This window comes from Colletes gigas, unplaced genomic scaffold (genome assembly GCF_013123115.1).
Source record: "Colletes gigas isolate AHSC1104 unplaced genomic scaffold, ASM1312311v1 Colletes_gigas_Sc00003, whole genome shotgun sequence".
Lineage (NCBI taxonomy): Eukaryota > Metazoa > Arthropoda > Insecta > Hymenoptera > Colletidae > Colletes > Colletes gigas.
This window is the reverse complement of record NW_025106632.1, coordinates 2,192,088-2,216,908: the sequence shown is the minus strand read 5'-3', so window position 1 is coordinate 2,216,908 and position 24,821 is coordinate 2,192,088. Positions and strand designations below refer to the sequence as shown.

The following is a 24,821-nucleotide window of genomic DNA, read 5'->3' as shown; positions in this document are numbered from 1 at the left end:
TACTTATGGAAGCATTTACGGTGGTATTATTTATTTTAACTGACTGTAACTACTCAGAGACTGGCAAAATCATATTTAACAAATATTTAGGGCTCCCACAATTTATAAATATATAAATTTAAAAACGTTATAATTACTACAAAGAGATATATTTAAAAAATATTTTGATCAAGGACTTTCCCTTTTGCCAATGGAACTTTCACCCCAAACATAGATTTTTATTTTGTTATTATCAATTTATCGCCGTTTGTTCGAATTGTAACGTTTAATCGAGAGGGGGAAACGTTTAACGAAAATATGTGTTCCCCGGTTGTTTGGAAAACTAGATTCGATGGTGAAAAATGAATAAATATTAGTCTACGAAATATTGAATTTTCGTCAGCTGTTCCGCTCGATGGTCCACAGGTAACGCATTTTTGTATTTCTGTCCCGGCGTACGGTCAATTCGACCAGAAAACGTTACAAAGAGGGATTTCGAATCAGCGCCAAAAATGAGACCATCGTACGCGAAGGACTTCCGCGCGAATAACCGATCCGCGAATAAAACACTGCGGAACGTTAATTAAACGCGCGTTCAACGGCTCGATATTAAAAATAGAAAAATAACTATTTACCTGAGTACAGCCATTTAGTCGTTGGAGCATTCCTACGTTTTACAAAAATTTCCACAAAAATATCATTCTTATATTGTATTTAAAAATAATTAAAAAGTTGTACAATGCGTTAGTTTCGTTCATCTTCGATCTTTGACCGTGTTCCACGGTGTTAAAATCGGTCCAGCGTCACCCGAATGATTCAAGGCGGTCGTTCGAACGACAACGAACGAAACTCGTAGCAGATTCACGGATTAATCTCTCGTTGATCGAGCAACGCCCACGGAGTTACATCGACGGTTACGGTAGGCAGCTAACGTGGTTGAATGGTTCCCCCACCCAGTTTGGTGATCCGGAAGCGATTCGGGTCAGTGATCGCGCGAATAGCCCAAGCAATTGCTCCAAAATCGGTCCATGGTGTGGTAAAGGTGAGGAGAGACCCCGGTCAGGCCGTGAGCCTCGTCCGTGTAGGTCTGCAACTCGAACACGATGACCTTTTGCACGAGAGCCTTGTTCAGGGCCAGGGACTGCTGGTAGTGCACGTTGTCGTCCCCGGTGCCGTGTATCAACAGGAACTTTTTGCCACGGATACCCTCCACCTTTCTGTTAACGTCCGTGCCGTTGTAGCCCCTCAGATTATCCTCGAGCGTCGGGAGGCCCATGTAACGCTCCGTGTAGATGGAGTCTGCGATCGATCGCGGGCGAAATTTGTAAAAAAAAATGCTCCAACTTTGCTCTAGAGCGCTCTAAACCACGCATATATATTTGCAATGCGATTAAAAATGTACGAACTTCGAGAAGCGGGGTTGAGTTGCTAGAAGTTTTTAAAAGTGCTCTAAATTTAATCTAGCGTATTCTAGAGCAACGATCTATTTGCAATGCCCTTAAAATACTACTTAAAAATTTTTGTCCTCAAAAGTTTCCCTATTAGACACACCTTCGAGAAGCAGGGTTGAGTTGCTAGAAATATTAGAAGGTTCCCTAAATTTACTCTAGAGCGCTCTAAACCACCCATATATTTGCAACACGATTAAAAATGTAGGAACACCTTCGAGAAGCGGGGCTGAGTTGCTAGAAGCTTTTAAAAATGCTCTAAATTTAATCTAGAGTATTCTAGAGCAACGATCTATTTGCAATACCCTTAAAATACTACTTAAAAATTTTTGTCCTCAAAAGTTTACCTATTAGACACACCTTCGAGAAGCAGGGTTGAGTTGCTAGAAATATTAGAAGGTTCCCTAAATTTACTCTAGAGCGCTCTAAACCACCCATATATTTGCAACACGATTAAAAATGTAGGAACACCTTCGAGAAGCGGGGCTGAGTTGCTAGAAGCTTTTAAAAATGCTCTAAATTTAATCTAGAGTATTCTAGAGCAACGATCTATTTGCAATGCCCTTAAAATACTACTTAAAAATTTTTGTCCTCAAAAGTTTACCTATTAGACACACCTTCGAGAAGCAGGGTTGAGTTGCTAGAAATATTAGAAGGTTCCCTAAATTTACTCTAGAGCGCTCTAAACCACCCATATATTTGCAACACGATTAAAAATGTAGGAACACCTTCGAGAAGCGGGGCTGAGTTGCTAGAAGTTTTTAAAAATGCTCTAAATTTAATCTAGAGTATTCTAGAGCAACGATCTATTTGCAATGCCCTTAGAATACTACTTAAAAATTTTTGTCCTCAAAAGTTTCCCTATTAGACACCTTCGAGAAGCAGGATTGAGTTGCTAGAAATATTAGAAGGTTCCCTAAATTTACTCTAGAGCGCTCTAAACCACCCATATATTTGCAACACGATTAAAAATGTAGGAACACCTTCGAGAAGCGGGGCTGAGTTGCTAGAAGCTTTTAAAAATGCTCTAAATTTAATCTAGAGTATTCTAGAGCAACGATCTATTTGCAATGCCCTTAAAATACTACTTAAAAATTTTTATCCTCAAAAGTTTACCTATTAGACACACCTTCGAGAAGCAGGGTTGAGTTGCTAGAAATATTAGAAGGTTCCCTAAATTTACTCTAGAGCGCTCTAAACCACCCATATATTTGCAACACGATTAAAAATGTAGGAACACCTTCGAGAAGCGGGGCTGAGTTGCTAGAAGTTTTTAAAAATGCTCTAAATTTAATCTAGAGTATTCTAGAGCAACGATCTATTTGCAATGCCCTTAAAATACTACTTAAAAATTTTTGTCCTCAAAAGTTTCCCTATTAGACACCTTCGAGAAGCAGGATTGAGTTGCTAGAAATATTAGAAGGTGCTCTAAATTTAATCTAGAGTATTCTAGAGCCACGATCTACTTGCAATACCCTTAACATACTACTTAAAAATTTGTATCCTGAAAAATTTCTCTATTAGGCACCGAGAAACACAGTAGAATTGCTAGAAATTTTTTAAAAGTGCTCTAAATTTAATCTAGAGTATTCTAGAGCCACACTCTACTTGCAATACGCTTAAAATACTACTTAAAAATTTGTATCTTCAAAAATTTCCCTATTAGACACCATCGAAAAGCAGGATTGATTTACTAGAAATATTGGAAGGTGCTCTAAATTTACTCTAGGACGTTCTAGAGCTCCGATCTATTTGCAATACCTTCGAAAATTCTTAAAAAATTTATGTCCTCAAAAGTTTCCCTATTAGACAGCTACGAGAAACAGTATTTACTTGTTCGAACTTTTAAAAAGTTCTCGAAATTGATTCTAGGACACTCTAGAGCTCCGATCTATTTGCAATACCTTTGAAAATTCTTAAAAAATTGGTGTCTTCGAAAGTTACCCTATTAGACACCTTCGAGAAACTGAACTGACTTGCTAGAAGTTTTTAAAACAGAAGTTCTGCTCTAAATTGGCTCTAGAGTACCAATCTATTTGCAATACCCTTAAAATACTACTTAAAAATTTGTATCCTCAAAAGTTTCCCTATTAGACACCTTCGAGAAGCAAGATTGACTTACTAGAAATATTAGAAGATGCTCTAAATTTACTCTAGGACGCTTTAAAGCCCCGATCTATTTGTAGTACCTTTGAAAATTCTTAAAAAATGTATCTTCGAAAGTTTCCCTATTAGACACCTTCGAGAAGTAGGATTGACTTACTAGAAATATTATAAGGTGCTCTACATTTAATCTAGAGTATTCTAGAGCAATGATCTACCTCCAATACCCTTAAAATACTCCTAAAAAATTTGTATCCTCAAAAGTTTCCCTATTAAACACCTTCGAAAAGCAAGATTGACTTACTAGAAACATTATAAGGTGCTCTAAATTTACTCTAGAGCACTCTAGAGCCCCGATCTACTTGCAATCCCCTTAAAATACTCCTAAAAAATTCGCATCCCCAAAAGTTCCCCTATCAGACACTTTCGTGAACCAGAGTCAAGTAGCAAAGCAGAGTGGGGGGGGCAAATGCTTGACGACCTTGAGCGGTCAAACGATTTCACTGGGATCGTAACGAACCCCGACCGGTAAGCCGGTGCAAGTTATACATCGTACAGGAACTTAGACAAGCGACATCGTCGAGTGAAAATTATACCATAATAAATGACCGTAATTATCGCGCCCTGCTAGGTATGATACAAGAAAATTACCATAATAAATCCAGGATGAAACAGGTGCGACCGATATACCGCACTTGAAAACTGAATCCTTGTCGGTGGCCAGTGTCATGGCCGTCGCGAAACCGCCATAGCTCCATCCCCATATCGCGGTTCTGTTTCCATCGATCCAAGCGTACGTGTCTTGGAGCGCCCTGTGTATCGATAAACGATCGTCTAAGAAAATTACACTGGAAAAACATTGCAACAGGGAAGAATGACGGATCGGTGGAAGGCTCGTGGGATCAGATCTGTGGCGTCGCCTCCCATGCTCGCCACCAGAGGGGTCGCGCTCTCACAAGCGCTCTCACGACTTCCCAATATCCCAGTCGTCTAAGGCAGGGCCTGCTAGAAAGCCTTACTGACGAGTCCACTGGCGCCCCCTCCTTTCCTTTTCTGTCCTCCTACGAATTCTCACGAGATCCCCTACCCACAGCGAAGCAGCGCCACAATCCATACCCCAAAACACGAAAAAAAGAAATTGAAAACTATTTTCAACGCGTTCACTGTCCAGTCTCCCAGCGGCGTATCCAATAGCGTGGCGGTATGACCCATATACGGGTCATAGACAGTGTATGCTTTGGAAAAATAATTAAATCCGACAAACAAATTATCCATGTCCCAAAACTCAAGAAAAAGAAATTGAAAACTATTTTCAACGCGTTCACTGTCCGGTCTCCCAGCGGCGTATCCAATAGCGTGGCGGTATGACCCATATACGGGTCATAGACAGTGTATGCTTTGGAAAAATAATTAAATCCGACAAACAAATTATCCATGTCCCAAAACTCAAGAAAAAGAAATTGAAAACTATTTTCAACGCGTTCACTGTCCGGTCTCCCAGCGGCGTATCCAATAGCGTGGCGATGCGACGAAGCAACGCCACAGATCTGTTCTCGATGCATTGCTCCGAAGCTCTCTGCGTGTCTCCTCTGGTTTCTAAGCGAACCATAGACGCAGAAACCTCAAAAAAACACAGAAATGAGAAATCGTTACCGCGTGACGGCTATTTGGTCCTCGATCTCCACGGTGCCCATGCGTCGATAGATCTCGAAAAGCATCTTGCTACCCTTATAGGCGGACCCACGGCCATCGATGTGGCCGTAAATTACGCTCCTGTTGGTCGTCATGTACGACTCGAAACCGTGCGTGTTCGCCTCGGTGATCCTCACAGTGTTCGGACCAGCGTATCTAAAAAAAGACTCGAAAATTTTCACACGGGATTCGATCTTCGAAACATTTAAATACCCGTTACATGGACCGTTTATTTTGAAAGTGGTGCAGGTCCATTTTCTCTTGTTTTGTTAAAAAATTTAGGCAACTTGTATGAAATCTGGCAATGTTTCTACTATTTTATCAATATGCAATTTGGTTATATGTTTTAGGCGTATTATATTAAACTGATATACATATACTTACGGGCTGCAAATGGACTTACACCACTTTCATAATCGATGATCATGCAATTTCATTTACCGACTAATTTTAAATTGTACAAAACAAGGGAATTTTTTGATATCTCATTTTTTTTTTTCAAAAATGGAGTTACACCACTTTCAAAATAAACGGTCCACATCTCGAGCGTAAATAGAAACGAAACTCGAGTTAAATAGAGATGCTTGAGGAGTCGTTAAACTGCAGAATAATCGGGGATGTGCTTGAAACGTGGCCGCGTAACCCAATCGTCCCGATGAGAAAGAAAACGCTCGAACGAGAGGCAAAGAAAAGGGGATCGATGGTGGATCGTTCGGGCAGGAAACGGGCCCGAAGGTTCTAATTTTAAATGGAGATCGCGATTCTCTTTGCGAGCTGATCAATCACGCTATACGTCAGCCTAATGGCACCGCGGCCGTTATTAAGTGTCTGCTGCTAGCCGAGACCCTGGCAGCTTGAATGCGAGCCTCGGGATTAAGTGAAGGCTTTGAGGGACTGCGCGGTTTCCGCGTGCTTCTAACATCCCCAGCCACAAATTTTACACTCAAATTGCTCGACGAAGTCCAGGAAACTGGCAAAAAAGGACCGCGAGTAAAGGATAATTTATTTATTCGTTGAAACAAAAAGTGTACGGGAGAGAATTGTATCGTTCGTGAAATTTACTATAATGTTTTTGGCTCCCCAAATAATTTTGCACGCCATGCTAGTGTCTCATTCATGGAAAATGAGACCTGACTGGAATGTGGCGAGAAACACTAACGCTACGCTTGGATATAGGCCTTTGGGGACATTTGCATTGATTATGGTTCAATATCGAGTTGTGGAGAAGCTAATAACCTAATTAGGCTCGAAACTGTTGCAGTAAAAAACAAAAAGTGTACGGGAAGAGAATTGTATCGTTCGTGAAATTTACTATAATGTTTTTGGCTCCCCAAATAATTTTGCACGCCATGCTAGTGTCTCATTCATGGAAAATGAGACCTGACTGGAATGTGGCGAGAAACACTAGCGCTACGCTTGGATATAGGCCTTTGGGGTCATTTGCATTGATTATGGTTCAATATCGAGTTGTGGAGAAGCTAATAACCTAATTAGGCTCGAAACTGTTGCAGTAAAAAACAAAAAGTGTACGGGAAGAGAATTGTATCGTTCGTGAAATTTACTATAATGTTTTTGGCTCCCCAAATAATTTTGCACGCCATGCTAGTGTCTCATTCATGGAAAATGAGACCCGACTGGAATGTGGCGAGAAACACTAGCGCTACGCTTCGATATAGGCCTTTGAGGACATTTGCATTGATTATGGTTCAATATCGAGTTGTGGAGAAGCTTATAACCTAATTAGGCTCGAAACTGTTGCAGTAAAAAACAAAAAGTGTACGGGAGAGAATTGTATCGTTCGTGAAATTTACTATAATGTTTTTGGCTCCCCAAATAATTTTGCACGCCATGCTAGTGTCTCATTCATGGAAAATGAGACCCGACTGGAATGTGGCGAGAAACACTAGCGCTACGCTTCGATATAGGCCTTTGAGGACATTTGCATTGATTATGGTTCAATATCGAGTTGTGGAGAAGCTTATAACCTAATTAGGCTCGAAACTGTTGCAGTAAAAAGCCTCTCTATCCTACAATGTACGGCGTCTGGGTTTGTCGCAGGCCAAGCGTACCTGGACAAAAATTGACTGTCGCTTTTGTTTTTTGTTTGAAGGCTGAAGTTTTTCCGCAGTTTGAAGCAAAGAGTCGGCGAGGACAGGACACGTAAAGTCCTGGGATATTTTTTTCCTTGTACACTCAAATACATCAAATATATGTAAGTTCTTTTTCGGAAAACTGTGCCTTTTATTAAACGAAGAACACCCTCAACAGAAACAACCACTTTTTTGGAAGACCAACTCCGAGGACTCTTCTCTAGGTATTATAAATTAGATCATGGAGTCAAACTTTTAATCAGGGTAAGTCTCTTATTCTTTTGAACGAATTTGGGTCTTTTTCTTTGGAGCAGTGTAGTGGTAGTACTTACACGTTGATCAGCAGAGGGTAGGACTTTCTGTCGTCGAAGTCGTGCGGCAAATACAATCTCACGTTGCAGTCGTACCCGTTCACCCTGATTTGGAGATTTTTGATAAGTGGTTGCATACGAGTGGCCAGTTTCTGCCTCAGAGATCGATTCCTCTCCCAAGTGTACAGCAATCGGTGACTCGCCGTGTCGAAGATCATCACGGTCGATGGGTCTGGCCCCGCGCAGTTCAACGTGTAATGCGAACTGTCGTCGGAAAAGTACGCGTAGACGAAGCTGCAAGTGTGTCCTGCGACAAATCACACCCAAAAAACGATGAATAATTATGTCTCATCGTTCGGTTTACGATTTTATACGAATATCGTATTGAGAGGTGTTTATTGGAGTGAAAGATTACGAGGCAGTGGAAATGACACCTGTGGCAGGTGGAAAGGAAACGAAAGGATAGACATACCCTTGAATTCCTACGCATTTTCGATAAAAAAGTTCAATAATTGGACAGATTTTTCGGCGAAATTAAAAAATTTCAAATCGTCTTAGAAAAATTATTTTTAGTTGTGGGGGTCAATTATAATCATTTTTGGTGAATAGACAAACCCTCGAAATTCTACCCACTTTTGAGAAAAAAATTCACAAAGTAGACAAATTTTTCGGCGAAATTAAAAAATGTCAAATCCCTATAAAAAAATTATTTTTAACTGCAGGGGTCAATTACAATCATATTTTGTGAATAGACATAACCTCGAATTCCTACCCACTTTTGAGAAAAAAATTCACAAAGTGGACAAATTTTTTGACGAAATTAAAAATTGTCAAATCATTTTAAAAAAATTATTTTTAGTTGCAGGGGTCAATTATAATCATATTTAGTGAATAGACATACCCTCGAATTCCTACGCACTTTCAAGAAAAAAATTCACAAAGTGGACAAATTTTTCGGTGAAATTAAAAATTGTCAAATCATTCTAAAAAAATTATTTTTAGTTGCAGGGATCAATTATAATCAATTTTGGTGAATATACATACCCTCGAAATCCTACGCACTTTCGAGAAAAAAATTCTTTACCGAAAATATAATGTCCTACCAAAAATGTTTATTTCTGAAACACTATTTCTCAGCAATTTATGTTGAAATTATGACGTAACGATATTTCCACATTTTAATGTGACCATAATGTCAGCTTGATAAGTTTCAATAGACACACATGCCAGTCAGTGACCATAAATAAGTTGATATCTGACCTTCTGGCGTGGGTACGTTGCAGGAGACGCATTCTGGTTCTCGACTGCCGTCCAAAGGCACCGAGTAAAGGTTCCTGTGCGTCGGTTTGCCAACCCCAGTCCCCACATAGTACAATATCCCCCTCTGTTTGTTCACGGCCGCGATATACATTACTTCGGCCGCGACCGGGGTCAGATCCCTCTTCGAAAGAAGCCTCCCATCGGTGTCGTACTTGAATCTGATCGCGTGGACGAATCGTCCAGCGTCCGTGCCGGAGTCCTCGAGCTGCAGAACAATGGCGTATCGATTGGAGAACACGGATGGTAGGATACGCAACCATCCTGAGAGTTCCTCCTGGTACATGTGATCCAGAACCTCCGTCTCCACGTCGTTGAACGCTATTTCTCCGGTGCTGTAATACACGGTCTGAGCCTTGGTCTGCACCCTGTTCGTCCAGGTAGCTGCCACGTACTCGTTGTCCCCCCAGCTCACCGTATAGAGAATATTATCCCTGATAAACAGTAAATTTACCACTACTTTCAAAATTTATTCTATCCAAAAGCACCCTCGAATTACTTTGTAATCGAAATATGACGTGAGCTTCAAGGGCACCAAAGGGATACCAAAGTCCCTCGTGAAGAGAGTAATTTCTACAAAATTTTAATCCAATTCACGAGCATTGTTTGCTCTTGAGAGGTATTGTACAAGCATCAAACGATAAGCAGTTGTATCAATAGTAATTAATCGTTTCAGCAGATAAGATATCCAACGAAGGAAATTAAGTCGTACGAAGTTATTAACTAACAACTGTCCGTTCAAAGTTACGCTAATGCGCCGCGTCAGTCACGGCGACAGAGCTTCAGGATTACGGGGGATACTTACACGCCGACGACGTTAACGGGAGGCTCGAGTTTACGCGATTCGACGGACGAATTAATCAAACTAGCGACGGTTAGAGACACGATTGGATTTGGACTGCCAGCCTGCAAGGAGACGATAATAAATTAAAACACATTGTCGAAACAACGTCTTATTCCTGTTAAAATTCATCCTCGAGAAACATCTGTTCTGATGGTACCTCGATGGGAAATAATTTTGCTCTTTGATTTTCAAACAAGGAAACAGAAGCTTGAGATGAGGAGGAACGTTTTCGTTGATTCGTTAAGCTCACCTTGGGATATTTGATTTTCACTTCCGTGGGGTATTGATTCTTCATGCTGCCTGGTGTTCCATAGTACAGCATCACGACATCTTTCACTTCGGTGTCGTTGTAGGACGCGAAAGCTAGGTAATCTCCATTGGGAGAGAACCAGAGAGCGACAGCGGAGTCTAGGACTTCCTCTGCGAATATTGGTACACCGATTCTCTCGATCATTAAACTAACCTACGACAATATTACGCTCCTTTCGCGTACTAATGGCGCACTGCTCTCAGTCGAAGGTTGTTACAATTTGCCAGGAGAAATGTTTCTACTCGCCACTTAATGCGTTAAAGGGATGATCGAGATATCCAATACACCATAATTCGAAATAGATAAAAAGAACAAAAGGGTAATTTCTTCAACGTAAATAGATAAACAAATAAAAGAATTTCTTTCACGTTAGCTTGTTCCACCGACTGTGTCGAAATGAAAATTGTCGATAATTATTTTATAAATCCATACAAATTTGTTCTCTCACCTTCGTAGACCCAATCGGGCACGCCATTGTAAATAACACCTGGAACCCCCGTGTGCGTCAACCTTCGAACCTTGCTGCCAGTTTCGGAGAACGTTTGATAATAAATGTCGTTTTGCAGAACGTAGACCACAGCGTTTCTGGTGGGCGACCATGAGCCCAATGCCAAACGTTCGCCATCAGCGAGGGTTATATATTGTCTAGGCAAAAAAGAGTATGAATTATCACGATGTTTGGTAGTTCTGCTCGTCTTAGGGCCACTCACTTGCTTTTCACGTTGTAAACGTCGAACTTCTGGAACGTCGAGTACCTGAATCCCTGGGAATCGATAAAAACAGTTCCTTGAAACATCGAATCGATCGAGAAGCAATGGGACGAAATAATTCAGAATATTTTCGACTCACGTTGACGAAGTCGTAGCCAATCAGAACGTACGACCTGTCGAAGGAGATGCTCAACGAAGGCTTGTCGTACGGGCTCTGAAAAATTATTTAAAAAACAAACGTTCGTCGGTTTGGCCAGATTATTCTTCGATTATTCATCAAAGGAAGTGATAAATAGTATTTTCGATATTTTTTTATTATGTTTTCAAGTTGGTGTTCCAGGGTTAATAAGAAGTGAATTCTCAGGACAAGGGGGTCTGATTCTGTAAGAAATAGTGGATGCATGTGCGTGTGTGTGTCCGGAGAGAACGGAAATGTCCGAAGGCGGTCGAGAGGAGCCGAGCAGAGAAATGACGAGCGGGAAAAACAGAAGAACGGAAAAAGGATTGAAAGGGAAGCGTGCACGCGTGGAGAGAAGGATATATTCGATAAGTGATTAATAAAGATATTAGGAATGCGTTGGTATTTTATATGATGCGCGTCGTTTTATTAACCATCCCGGTCCAAGAATTACAATTCGATAACAAGATTACGGAGTAAGATCGAGCTACCATAGTCGAACGGTAGAATCAATATTTGGATGGTCTGAAATATTGATACGATTGATTTCGTGTTCATCGGTGGCGTTACGACGCGATAAATCATTCCGTTGTCTGCGTCGACCGATAACGTGGCATTGGGTTGTTGATACCATCGATCAAGGGTCGATTGCCACGCTACGTATATCCAACGAAATTAATTTACGATCGAAACACGTATCTTCGAATAGAAATTTTTTCCTGGACAACGAAACCACGTTTCAATTGTCGCTTATGCGACTGGACGCGTTGGCCAAACGTTGTTGAACAAGATGCAAATGATTTCGAAGTTGGGGAAAATTCAACGTAGAAACGTCAAATAACGCGTCTCTTGAATCAATAATGGGTTTGTTGATTCACGGCCGAAAGTGGACGCTGTAATTCGCTGACGAGGATCCGAACCGTACGAAGAATTTCCGTGCGATTAATTAAACACGGTTTTGTTATTTGTTGCGCGGCCGTTATCGAGGGAAGGGAATTCGATTCTAAATTCCGCTGGAATTGACAGCGAAAGACGAATAAAACGAAATTCAATTGGGAAATTTGGCAACTTTCGAAAAGATTATATTTTCCTAAGGTTTTAGATCTCATCGATATCTGATTACCTGAATTCGAACAATAATGAAATTTGTCGGATCGACTTATTTTCCGAGCGTTCGTAAATCTTGTTTGTTTGACACACTTTACGATTTTCAACAATTCAAGTTTCTTAAATTAATATCCGGCGGCGTAATCCTTTGAATCTTACTCGAAACCTCCACGGCGTGGGCCAACTTCACGAAAGCTCAATGCACAAAGGAATTGAAAGACCCCGCTGAAGCCTGTTACTCGACTAATTAGGCAGGACTTCGGGAAGTTCTAATAATCCAAGTGTTATCCACGTTTCGTGATTACTTACACCTAATAGCAAACTAATATTTAAGGGGCTAATTCTATTTTATTAGTAAAATAATAATTGTAGAGAACTGAAACAGTTCTCCAAGTCGAAATGTTGAGGGAAATAAATTTTAATAGAATTCGTAAATTTTAACGAGTTTCTAAAAATAAATATCAAGACATATTTCAAAGTCGAAATGTTGAGGGAAATAAATTTTAATAGAATTCGTAAATTTTAGCGAGCTTCTGAAAATAAATATCAAGAGAAATTTCAAAATCAAAGTTGAATTCGTTTGATTTCGTGAAATACAGGTTTAGTCTGGCTAAATAAATATAAAACTATCTTATGGTGACTGAAACGCTCTGTGACGAGACTTGACACTTAGAATTTGCGCGCTCGCCGCCAGAGGGCTACGCTCTCGTCTCTCTCGCAAGTGTTCGAGCGACCTTCTATCAACATCCCAGCGCCTAAGAGAGGAACTTACCTATCAAATCTTTTCATCGAATGAACAGTGTGTAAAGTTATAATTAATCAAAATTTGGTAAGATGAGACAAAGTCTGAGCCCCTAATTGCCAGTTAGTTAGTTATTTTGTTTACAGTTAATTAGTTAGTTTACAGCAAATTAGTCAGTTTGTCAGTTAGTTAGTTACTTTGCAGTTAGTTAGTTGGTTTGAATTTAGTTAGTTAGTTTGTCAGTTAGTTAGTTAGTTTGACAGTTGGTTTGTTAGTATGCAGTTAGTTTGTTAGTTTTGTCAAGTTAGTTAGTTAGATTTTCTGTTAGTTAGTTAGTTTGTCAGTTAGTTAGTTGCTTTGTCAGTTAGTTAGTTCGTTTGCAGTAAATTAGTTAGTTTGTCAGTTAGTTAGTCTGTAAGTTAGTTAGTTACTTTGCAGTTAGTTAGTTAGTTTGACAGTTGGTTTGTTAGTATGCAGTTAGTTTGTTAGTTTTGTCAAGTTAGTTAGTTAGATTTTCTGTTAGTTAGTTAGTTTGTCAGTTAGTTAGTTGCTTTGTCAGTTAGTTAGTTCGTTTGCAGTAAATTAGTTAGTTTGTCAGTTAGTTAGTCTGTAAGTTAGTTAGTTAGTTTGCAGTTAGTTAGTTAGTTTGACAGTTAGTTAGTTAGTATGCAGTTAGTTAGTTAGTTTGTCAGTTAGTTAGTTAGTGTTTTTTCGAGTGTTAGAAGAGCAGAAACGTAAATTTAAATTTACTAGCATGTTACCAATATGGACGAGTCGAGGAAGATCGAACTGGTCCCCGACGTAGCATCGAATATACGAATGTCACCGGTGTGGTCATCGTTATAAAGTATCTCCGTGTTAGATATCCAGCTACCGTTGAAGCCGGTCGCACGAAAACTCTGGTCGTAGGTCTCCTCGAGAGTGAATGGAACGGTGTTTCCGTTTAGATCGCTCTCTTCGACAGCCTCGTGTCCGTTCGACATCCGCGAAACTGGGGAAAAACGTGAATTTTCGTGAGAGCATCCGAGACAGATGGAACGAGAGACAAATTGGGGGAGAAGGAACCCGAAGAAAGGAGACAAGTTAGGGGAAATAGGAAAAAGAAGATCTCTCATATTCTCTGGAATTTAAAATATAAAAATAGTAAATGAAAGGAACTGTGCAAACTGGTGATAATCTTCCCAGCTACGTCACTAATTTCCATAAAACGTGAGTAACTCTAACGAGAAAAACAAACGCGTTCGAAACGTTTGGTCTCAGCTTTTTCCAGCAACAAACGAGTTTCCTTGCGACACCAAACAAGGCGAACGCGGAAGATCCGTTATCTTCTAGGTTGCGTGCTACAGGGTGTCTCAAATCGCACGATACCAGAAAAGTATTCTCTTTGTAGAGAAAATCTAGGTATTTGGTAATAATCTCCGAAATTATCGAGATATACTTTCAACCCGTATTCTCGAGCACAATCGCCGGGGCTCCCATCGATAAAAGGTGGCAACCATCGACGCGTTATCGATCGATAAACGATAATCCGAGTTAACCCCGGGCATAAGTGAACTTATCTCGCGACAAACAGCGGAATCGTCGTGGAGCATCAGCCTTGCTACGATCCGAAGACGTTCAACTGTTCCGGAGACGTCCGGGCCCCGTAAGCCGGCTTAAGAAAATCGCGATTATCTCCGGCGGAGAGAGAAAGAGATACTCACTGGATTTCCCGGCGACAAGGACGGCCAGGGATACCTGCAGCACCAGCAGTCGCAATACCTGAAAAAGATTTTGAAATACAATCTGTAAAAAAGGAATCATCCGTCGTGTCTGAGATTCCACGTCCACGATCGAAACGCTCGTTTCAACGCTGGAACTATCAGAATTGGTCAAAATGACCCATTCCTAATGAATTTTTTACTTCCATTATATTATACATTTCTTTAAATTCATAGAATTAAATATTTCTAATTTTTAATTAATTTTTAATTGAAATATTTTCATTCACGATCGAAACGCTCGTTTCAACGCTGGAACTATCAGAATTGGTCAAAATGACCCATTCCTAATGAATTTTTTATTTCCATTATATTATACATTTCTTTAAATTCATGGAATTAAATATTTTTAATTTTTAATTCATTTTTAATTTAAATATTTTAATTCACGATTGAAACACTCGTTTCAACGCTGGAACAATCAGAATTGGTCAAAATGACCCATTCCTAATGAATTTTTTACTTCCATTATATTATACATTTCTTTAAATTCATAGAATTAAATATTTCTAATTTTTAATTACTTTTTAATTGAAATATTTTCATTCACGATCGAAACGCTCATTGCAACGCTGGAACAATCAGAATTGGTCAAAATGACCCATTCCTAATGAATTTTTTACTTCCATTATATTATACATTTCTTTAAATTCATAGAATTAAATATTTTTAATTTTTGATTAATTTTTAATTTAAATATTTTCATAGAATAAATATAGAAAATAAATTTATTGCTTTAGATTGCTTCGTAGGAAATAATTTGTTTTTGTGACGAGGTTAAAATGGCGAAAGAAAAATGTGCTTCCAGGATCGTTACATTTCTTTAAATTCATAGAATTAAATATTTCCTTCGTAGAAAATTTTCTCGAAATTAAATATTTTCGCACCACAATATTTAATCGAAAATAAATTTATTGCTTTAGATTGCTTCGTAGGAAATAATTTGTTTTTTCTGACGGGGTTAAAATGGAAAGAAAAATGTGCTTCCAGGATCGTTAAGCATCGTGATCGATGTATTAGGGAAACTAGATGTTTAAGTTATCCACATTTTCCCGCGTGAAGGATTATCCTTTCGCGGGCTCCTTGGATTGCATTACGCTACCTCCAGGGATCGCGGCCCTGCTTTGGAAAACATTGCTTTACTCTGTACAGGACGTATACAGAGTGGTGAAAAACTTGGTGTCATAAATCTGGGCGATGAAAGACGCGATTTTTGAGTAAAAGAACCCAGAGTAAGCGAACGACGAGCGTTTAATTGAATCGTCTCAGCGTTTGCAGTTCCGCGATGGCTGCCAGGCGATTTACTCCCCAAAAAATACGATCGATAAGATCGATAACGATTCGATCTTCTTGCCTCCTATCCTTCTTTTGTTTACCACGTTTTAATTCTCCATTCGTATGCAAAGAATCTCAAACTTGACCAAGGTTTTCACCCTCGACGATTACGCGCGAGATTTGAAACCGTATTTTTACCGTCCCAGACAGTCGTGAAACTTTCGTCCGGTCTCGTAAATAGAAGACTGTTTCGCTTTACGAGTGATCGACAAGAGAAGTTTTCCAGCTACAATGGAAAGTTTGAGAAGTTCTCTATTTGGGTTTGAATCTTTTAAATGGCGCCCGGACGGATTGTACAAGACTTATCAAATTTTTCGACAGAGAAATCTCCCGAATGATTCACGCTTACAAGGTTTTCGACTGATCGAAACTTTCGAATCGCTCTACTGGGTTCACTGAGTTTATAAAATGGAGGCTCGTGTATATTTTAAATGCAACTGATAATTGTAAGAATGTTATCGTTGTATCGTACACGACAACGCTGTAAAAATTGGGAACAAATAAAAATGAGTTCCGAAGCGATATGGAGTTGACGATATTTCGAAAAGTTGTCGATCGTGTAACGTTAAAATTGTTGCACGATTTTATGGGAAATCGTGTGTTGTTTATACTTTGCTGTAACTTTGCCTCGTTTTAAGTGAAACGGTTATGGACGACAGTAACTGGGGAGGCGGCAATAAATGGGTTCTTTATACGCCTCGACTTCGCGATAGATCCAACGTACAAGAATTTAAATCATTTCGACGCCTCGATCCATATTTATAAGCATCCAAAATATGGGCTAAGTTAAAGGAAGAGTGCAAACGTGCACCATCCATGCAAACGATCGAAAGAGAATTGCATACTGCAAAAAAAAAGTGCTTTTGTCGAGTAAAAATTCTCCTGAAAAGAAAACGAGGAATACAGGTAAAACAAACTTAGATTATAAAAAAAAACATTATTCGAGTAGGTGTGATATTTTTCAACAATAAAAAAAATGTTAAATCATTCTAAAAAAATTATTTTTAGTTGCAGGGATCACTTATAAACATTTTTGGTGAATAGACATAGTCCCGAAATCCTAAGCACTTTCGAGAAAAAAATTCAATAAGTGGACAAATTTTTCGGCGAAATTAAAAAATTTCAAATCATTTTAAAAAAATTATTTTTAGTTGTGGGGGACAATTACAATAATTTTTGGTGAATAGACATACCCTCGAATTCCTAAGCACTTTCGAGAAAATAATTCAATAAGTGGACAAATTTTTCGGCGAAATTAAAAAATTTCAAATCGTTTTAAAAAAATTATTTTTAGTTGTGGGGGACAATTACAATAATTTTTGGTGAATAGACATACCCTCGAATTCCTAAGCACTTTCGAGAAAAAAATTCAATAAATGTACAAATTTTTCGGCGAAATTAAAAAATTTCAAATCGTTTTAAAAAAATTATTTTTAGTTGTGGGGGACAATTACAATAATTTTTGGTGAGTAGGCATACCCTCGAATTCGTACGCACTTTCGAGAAAAAAATTCAATAAGTGGACAAATTTTTCGGTGAAATTAAAAAATTTCAAATCGTTTTAAAAAAATTATTTTTAGTTGTGGGGGACAATTACAATAATTTTTGGTGAATAGACATACCCTCGAATTCCTAAGCACTTTCGAGAAAAAAATTCAATAAGTGTACAAATTTTTCGGTGAAATTAAAAAATTTCAAATCGTTTTAAAAAAATTATTTTTAGTTGTGGGGGACAATTACTATAATTTTTGGTGAATAGACATACCCTCGAAATCCCACCCACTTCCGAGAAAAAAATTCAATAAGTGGACCAATTTGTCGGCGTAAAAATTCTCCTGAAAAGAAAACGAGGAATACAGGTAAAACAAACTTAGATTATAAAAAGAAAAAAAACAGTATTCCGTAGTCGTTTAAAACTGGTTTGCCTCAAGTGTCAAGATAAAGAAGTAAAATAGGAGAAACTAAAATCGAGGAAAATTACATAATACAAACGAGACACGAAGAAAACATACGTAGACTTTTCCACGTGGAAGAAAACGAAGTTTACATAATTAAAATACAGAAGTAAACAAATTTTTCTTAAATACCATAATATTTAGTTTTCAAATTTATTTTATTAAAATTCAATCGTGATTTTCAAATTCAGTGGATATATTTCTCTAGTTTCGCAACGAAAGCATGAAATTCATCATTAATTCATAATTAAAATACAGAAATAAACAAATTTTTCTTAAATACCATAATATTTAGTTTTCAAATTTATTTTATTAAAATTCAATCGTGATTTTCAAATTCAGTGGATATATTTCTCTAGTTTCGCAACGAAAGCATGAAATTCATCATTAATTCATAATTAAAATACAGAAATAAACAAATTTTTCTTAAATACCATAATATTTAGTTTTCAAATTTATTTTACTCAAATTCAATCGCGATTTTCAAATTCAGTGGATATATTTCTCTAGTTTCGTGACGAAAGTATGAAATTCATCATTAATTCATAATTAAAATACAGAAGTAAACAAATTTTTCTTAAATACCATAATATTTAGTTTTCAAATTTATTTTATTAAAATTCAATCGTGATTTTCAAATTCAGTGGATATATTTCTCTAGTTTCGTGACGAAAGTATGAAATTTATCATTAATTCATAATTAAAATACAGAAGTAAACAAATGTTTCTTAAATACCATAATATTTAGTTTTCAAATTTATTTTAGTCAAATTCAATCGTGATTGTCAAATTTAGTGGATATATTTCTCTAGTTTCGTGACGAAAGTATGAAATTCATCATTAATTCATAATTAAAATACAGAAATAAACAAATTTTTCTTAAATACCATAATATTTAGTTTTCAAATTTATTTTATTCAAATTTAATCGTGATTGTCAAATTTAGTGGATATATTTCTCTAGTTTCGTGACGAAAGCATGAAATTCATCATTAATTCATAATTAAAATACAGAAATAAACAAATTTTTCTTAAATACCATAATATTTAGTTTTCAAATTTATTTTATTAAAATTCAATCGTGATTTTCAAATTCAGTGGATATATTTCTCTAGTTTCGTGACGAAAGTATGAAATTTATCATTAATTCATAATTAAAATACAGAAGTAAACAAATGTTTCTTAAATACCATAATATTTAGTTTTCAAATTTATTTTAATCAAATTCAGTCGTGATTTTCAAATTCAGTGGATATATTTCTCTAGTTTCGTGACGAAAGTGTGCAAATGAAAACGAAAGTATTGAAATTCATCGAGCTCCACTTAATTAACGAAGGCCAACCGACAGATTATGATAGCTGCTACGAGATTACGAAGTTTGTTCAAATTTTAATATCGTTTCGCTCGTTGAAAGACGACGATAAATACGTTTGGTTCCCAGCTAATTAAAGATAACGACTGTGATATATCTTTCTAGAGAAGTTTCGAAAAGTTCGCCTTATCCAATTCGACTAATTGGCGGAGGATACACGTTGCTCTAGAATTATAGCGATATTGGAACCGTTAGTACGTTCTGTACGCGTTGAAGGAAGACGACGAGATGTCTTTGTAACCTCGATTGTAGAAATTTGATTATGTGGGTCAAGTTGACGAGACAATTGAAAAAAAATCCTGATGGTTTATTGAAAAGTTTGGAAAATATGGAATGCGAAGGCCACGATAAAGGTCTTGCCGGGCAGTGCGGTGTTGTTCTATTGGAAAACTTTTATCGATATTCTGTATCGACAGCTCGAGCCTGCATATAATCATAAACGAAACGTATATCTGCACGTTATTCTTCCGGTTCCAAGCACTTCTGTCATTTTTAAGATCGTAAACCGTTATTTCGCTACGAAACTACAAAATTTATAGTCCTGTACAGCAAACTCAAAACAATAAATATACCTGGCCGTCAAACATCATTATTTTATTTTTATTCAGGTTAATTTTCTACATGCAAATCTAAGGTTAAGTTTCCATGACATTTTCTGCAACTTTTGCTATTTGTTTTTTTTTCTATGTTCAACTAACCCCTAATCCCTAAAAACTGATTTTTTTAAATTAATTTTCCGAGCTTACCGTGGGAGACATTTCTCGAAACGCTTCGTAAGTTGGTTTCGTCGAAGTTATTAGCGAAGAAAATGGCTCGAACAATTACGAGCGACCCTTCCGGATTCCAGGGTGGCTCGTTTCCCCTCGTATTTTCGCGATCCAGAGTTTTCCTCGAGGATCAGGGACGAGTGCATCGTCGACGATAAATCGAGAGACGGTCCGGGGGGCCTTCGAAACTTTTCCATCGTCGAAACGTAAAGGGCTCGGGGAAAGTTATCGAATCGATACGTCAAAGGAGACAAAACGGAACACCGCCGTGGGAGGAAAGTCGATCTCCCGGTGGAAAAAAGGTAAAATCCAGAAGATCGACGATTATCTACGACCTTGTTTCATTTTTAACGTCGTTGTTTCGCTTCCTCCTGTTATTTCCTCTTTTTTTTTTTACGTCCGTTATTGGGACACGCACGAACGCAGTAAACGCGATTTACGGGGCGACGAATTTACCAGCGAGGAGATAGAGAATTTGATTACCGCGAGGAAATTGTGGTTCGTTTAGTTAGGAAATTGCCCGTGGGATCGAACAGATTCGACGGGAACCCTAATCCCGTCGACGAAATTCTGGAAACATTCCGGCTCGTTGTAAGGGGACCATCTTTGTATACGTCGTGGTAAGAAAAATTGAAATTAGCGTATCTCTCGCTGAACCCCAACTTTGAGGGCTGATTTCAACCCCTTAAAGTGAATATTAGCAGCTACAAAAAAATACGTGTATAATAGATTCATGAGAACTACAAAATTGCAAAGTTTCATCAACATTGGAGATTTACACCTCGGGATGGTCCCTTGTAAGATCGAGAATATTAATTACTGTACGCTGTTTCGTGCAGGTTAAAAAATTTGATAATAATATTGGTCTGATTGGCAAAATAACCATCATTGAGTAGCTCATATTATATGTTAAACTATAATTATTCCTCAAGGTACAATAATATTCCACATTTCAAATATGACATGTGTATTATGATAATAATTTAGAGGGAACAATAATCATCATTGAGTAGCTCAAATTATATGTTAAACTATAATTATTCCTCTAGTTACAATAATATTCAACATCTCAAATATCACATGTGTATTATGATAGCAATTTAGAGGGAATAATAATCATAATTGAGTAGCTCATATTATGATAGCAATTTAGAGGGAATAATACTCATCATTGAGTAGCTCAAATTATATGTTAATTCCTCTAGTTGCAATAATATTCAACGTTTCAAATATCACATGTGTATTATGATAGTAATTTAGAGGGAATAATAATCATCCTTGAGTAGCTCAAATTATATGTTAATTCCTCTAGTTGCAATAATATTCAACATTTCAAATATCACATGTGTATTATGATAGTAATTTAGAGGGAACAATAATCATCATTGAGTAGCTCAAATTATATGTTAAACTATAATTATTCCTCTAGTTACAATAATATTCAACATCTCAAATATCACATGTGTATTATGATAGCAATTTAGAGGGAATAATAATCATAATTGAGTAGCTCATATTATGATAGTAATTTAGAGGGAATAATACTCATAATTGAGTAGCTCAAATTATATGTTAATTCCTCTAGTTGCAATAATATTCAACATTTCAAATATCACATGTGTATTATGATAGTAATTTAGAGGGAATAATAATCATCCTTGAGTAGCTCAAATTATATGTTAATTCCTCTAGTTGCAATAATATTCAACATTTCAAATATCACATGTGTATTATGATAGTAATTTAGAGGGAATAATAATCATCATTGAGCCTGCTTGAAATTGAGAAAATCAACAACACGAACGAATGATCCTTTCTAATTCTTTGAAGTAAAATTATTAATCGGATAAAAATCCACAAGGTTTCCCACTCGACTATCGGGAAGAAAACAAACGTCCTCGAGGATCGAAGATGATTTATCTTTATCTCCGTCTCTCTGCGTCTCTTTCTATCCACGGAGAGCGTATGTTGATGACTTACCTCGTTCCAATACATGACGAACACGTGACAGACACCGTCGACGACGATTCCGCTTGGGCCCCTTCAATGACGATCGAGAGATCGCCGGCGCTCGATGGATCACACGGGTGCGTCGGACACTGACTGATCCATCCCGCGCTTTCCCGACGTACTGGAAGTGGCAGGTGCTCCCACCTCCTTTGATAAACACGGTGCACGCTCGGTATCGCTGCCTTTTCCTTCGGCTCGAGCATAATTCACGGGCGTGCATCGTGAACGGTACGCTGATAAGGGAGCCACCTTGAGTCGGTTCTGGCACCGGTCAATGGATATCCTCGAGCATTTAAACTACTCGTTGTCGCATATTTTCTTGCGTTTATTTACTTTCACTGTGGGCCATCGAGATCCGCCAGTTGAGCCTGGAATGTAAATAAAAGGTGGAATGTAGCTGTTGGGTACAATGGATTTCAGCAGATTTTCGTGTGTTTACATGTCTTCACATTGGAGTATATCTCGTATAGTTCAATGGATTTCAGTATATTTTTAGGGGTTTATATGGTTTTTTTTACGTTGGAATATAACACCAAAGTGTAATGGACCGCTGTATATTTTCTTGTGTTTATATTTGCCCACCTAAGCACTTTCGAGATAAAAGATTCGAGTGTTTTTTTCTCGTCGAAAAAGAAATTTTAAATCGTGCTGAAAAAATTATTTTTAGTTGTGGGAGTCGGTTACAATCATTTTTGGTGAAGAGACATACCCCCGAAATCCTAAGCACTTTCGAGAAAAAAATTCTTTACCGAAAATATCATTTCTGGCTAGAAATGCTTCCTCGCATATAAATCTTTAAAATACCATAACTTCTGAACGGATTGGTGGATTTTAAAGTTCAAAAATGCAAACAACGCGTATTTTGGTGCAGAATATGTAGACATTCCAAGAATATTCGAAAAGTTGTTTTTTAACCCCTTCAAATGAGAAAATCTCCATAAAAATGGTCCCATCTTCAAACGTCCATAACTTCTACAATAGTGAACGTATCCCAATGAAATTTAGTATGGAACTAGAGCTCGTGGATACCTATAAAAAAGTACTAAACAAAATTTCCGTAGGACGTCAAGCAAATTTATTAAAAATGAAAAACGAATTTTTAAGAAAAATCGACGAAGGGTGGTGCTGCTAAAATTTTTCGGCGAAAAAAAAATGTCAAATCATCCTGAAAAAATTATTTTCAATTGCAGGGATCAATTATAATCATTTTTGGTCAAGAGACATACCCCCGAAATCCTACTCACTTTTGAGAAAAAAATTCGAGTAGCTATGAAATTTTTCAACAAAATTAAAAAATGTCAAATCATTCTAAAAAAATTATGTTTATTTGCAGGGTTCAATTACAATCATTTTTGGTCAATAGGCATACCCCTCAAATCCTAAGCACTTTCGAGAAAAAAATTCAATAAGTGGACAAATTTTTCGGCGAAATTAAAAAATTTCAAATCGTTTTAAAAAAATTATTTTTAGTTGTGGGAATTAATTACAATCATTTTTGGTGAATAGACATACCCTCGAATTCCTAAGCACTTTCGAGAAAAAAATTCAATAAGCGAACCAATTTGTCGGCGAAATTAAAAAATTTCAAATCGTTTTAAAAAAATTATTTTTAGTTGTGGGGGTCAATTACCATCATTTTTGGTGAATAGACATACCCTCGAAATCCTAAGCACTTTCGAGAAAAAAATTCTTTACCGAAAATACTATGTCTGACCAGTGTCTATATTAATAAATATGTTTAAAAACTCATAACTTCTAAACGGATTGAAGGATTTTAATGTTTCAACGTGTAAACAACGCGTATTTTAGTCAAGAATATATAGAAATTTTAAGAATGTCCGAAAAACTATTCCTTAACCCCGTAAAGTAGAAAAAAACCCCATAAAAGTGGTCCAATTTTCAAACAGCCATAACACATACAATAGTGAATATATTTCAATGGAACTTTTTTTTTAAGTAGAGCTCATTGGTACCTACAAAAAAGTTATAGACAAATTTTCCGTATCGCGTCAAACAAAATTACTAAAAATCAAAAACGTTTTTTTAAGAAAAATTGACAGGGGATAGGTGCCTAAATTTTTCGGCGAAGAAAATTGTTCCTCAACCCAGGTATATTTTCTTGTATTTATATATTTAATCTTGGAATATGACTCTAAGGTCCAATGTGAATTCCAGTGTATTTTCTCACGTTTCTATGCTTTCGACTCAGCCATCAAAGCCTGGTAATAACAAAAGATCAATACTTAACTGGTACTTGTTTCGTTCGCGTTTGTATATTTAAGAAAGAAAAATAACGATTTCGAATCCCACTGAGAGTACAAACTCTCAATAAAATGGAGTTCACTGAAACCCACAATGATAGCAATGTATCCGAAAAGGAAGTGTGGTACTCTCGAGCTAATCGAGTCGATACGTCAAACGGTATAACGCGAAGTTGATTGGCGGGGATGAGGCCATTGTAGCGGGAAATGGGGAGAAACGATCTAGAGAAGAGACGTACAGGCGTATCAACATCTGATGACCTATTTACTCTCTTGTACAAGTTACTATAACTTTCATATTTTACTTTTCTTTTCAATTTAACAAAGCCTTAAATTCTTCTGTTCATATGCATTTGCAAGACAACAAATAATCGATCCTAAACTGCTTTTAAGCTAGAAATATCCAAGCTCGTCTCCTCCTCTATGGATCACGAGATCTACGTTTACACTGTTTAACACTTCGTTGGTCGCGCGGGTGACACGGGTCAGCCACCCCCATATTTCTCTCCCTGATTCCACAACCTCATCGAC

General features: G+C 37.5%; 1 protein-coding gene across 1 annotated transcript; it reads right to left on the bottom strand.

Annotated features, from left to right (window-relative positions):
- Positions 1–259: 259 nt before the first annotated feature.
- Positions 260–22,279, bottom strand: LOC122404620 (venom dipeptidyl peptidase 4). The gene is made up of 13 exons (XM_043408749.1): positions 22,000–22,279; positions 14,535–14,592; positions 13,593–13,822; positions 10,944–11,018; positions 10,805–10,857; positions 10,543–10,739; positions 10,035–10,204; positions 9,746–9,846; positions 8,884–9,374; positions 7,645–7,930; positions 5,184–5,378; positions 4,182–4,342; positions 260–1,278 (listed from the first exon to the last, which is right to left on the bottom strand). The coding sequence occupies exons 1-13, from the start codon at positions 22,012–22,014 to the stop codon at positions 962–964; spliced, it is 2,349 nt and encodes a 782-aa protein (XP_043264684.1). The 5' UTR covers positions 22,015–22,279; the 3' UTR covers positions 260–961.
- Between the last annotated feature and the right edge of the window lie 2,542 nt (positions 22,280–24,821).

Bases quoted from the DNA above. Each gene is read 5' to 3' on its own strand.
- LOC122404620 (XM_043408749.1), bottom strand. The intron at 10,740-10,804 runs GTGAGTGGCCCT...TTTTTTGCCTAG, and splicing joins GTTTACAACGTGAAAAGCAA to ACAATATATAACCCTCGCTG. The intron at 5,379-7,644 runs GTAAGTACTACC...GTCTTTTTTTAG, and splicing joins TACCCTCTGCTGATCAACGT to ATACGCTGGTCCGAACACTG.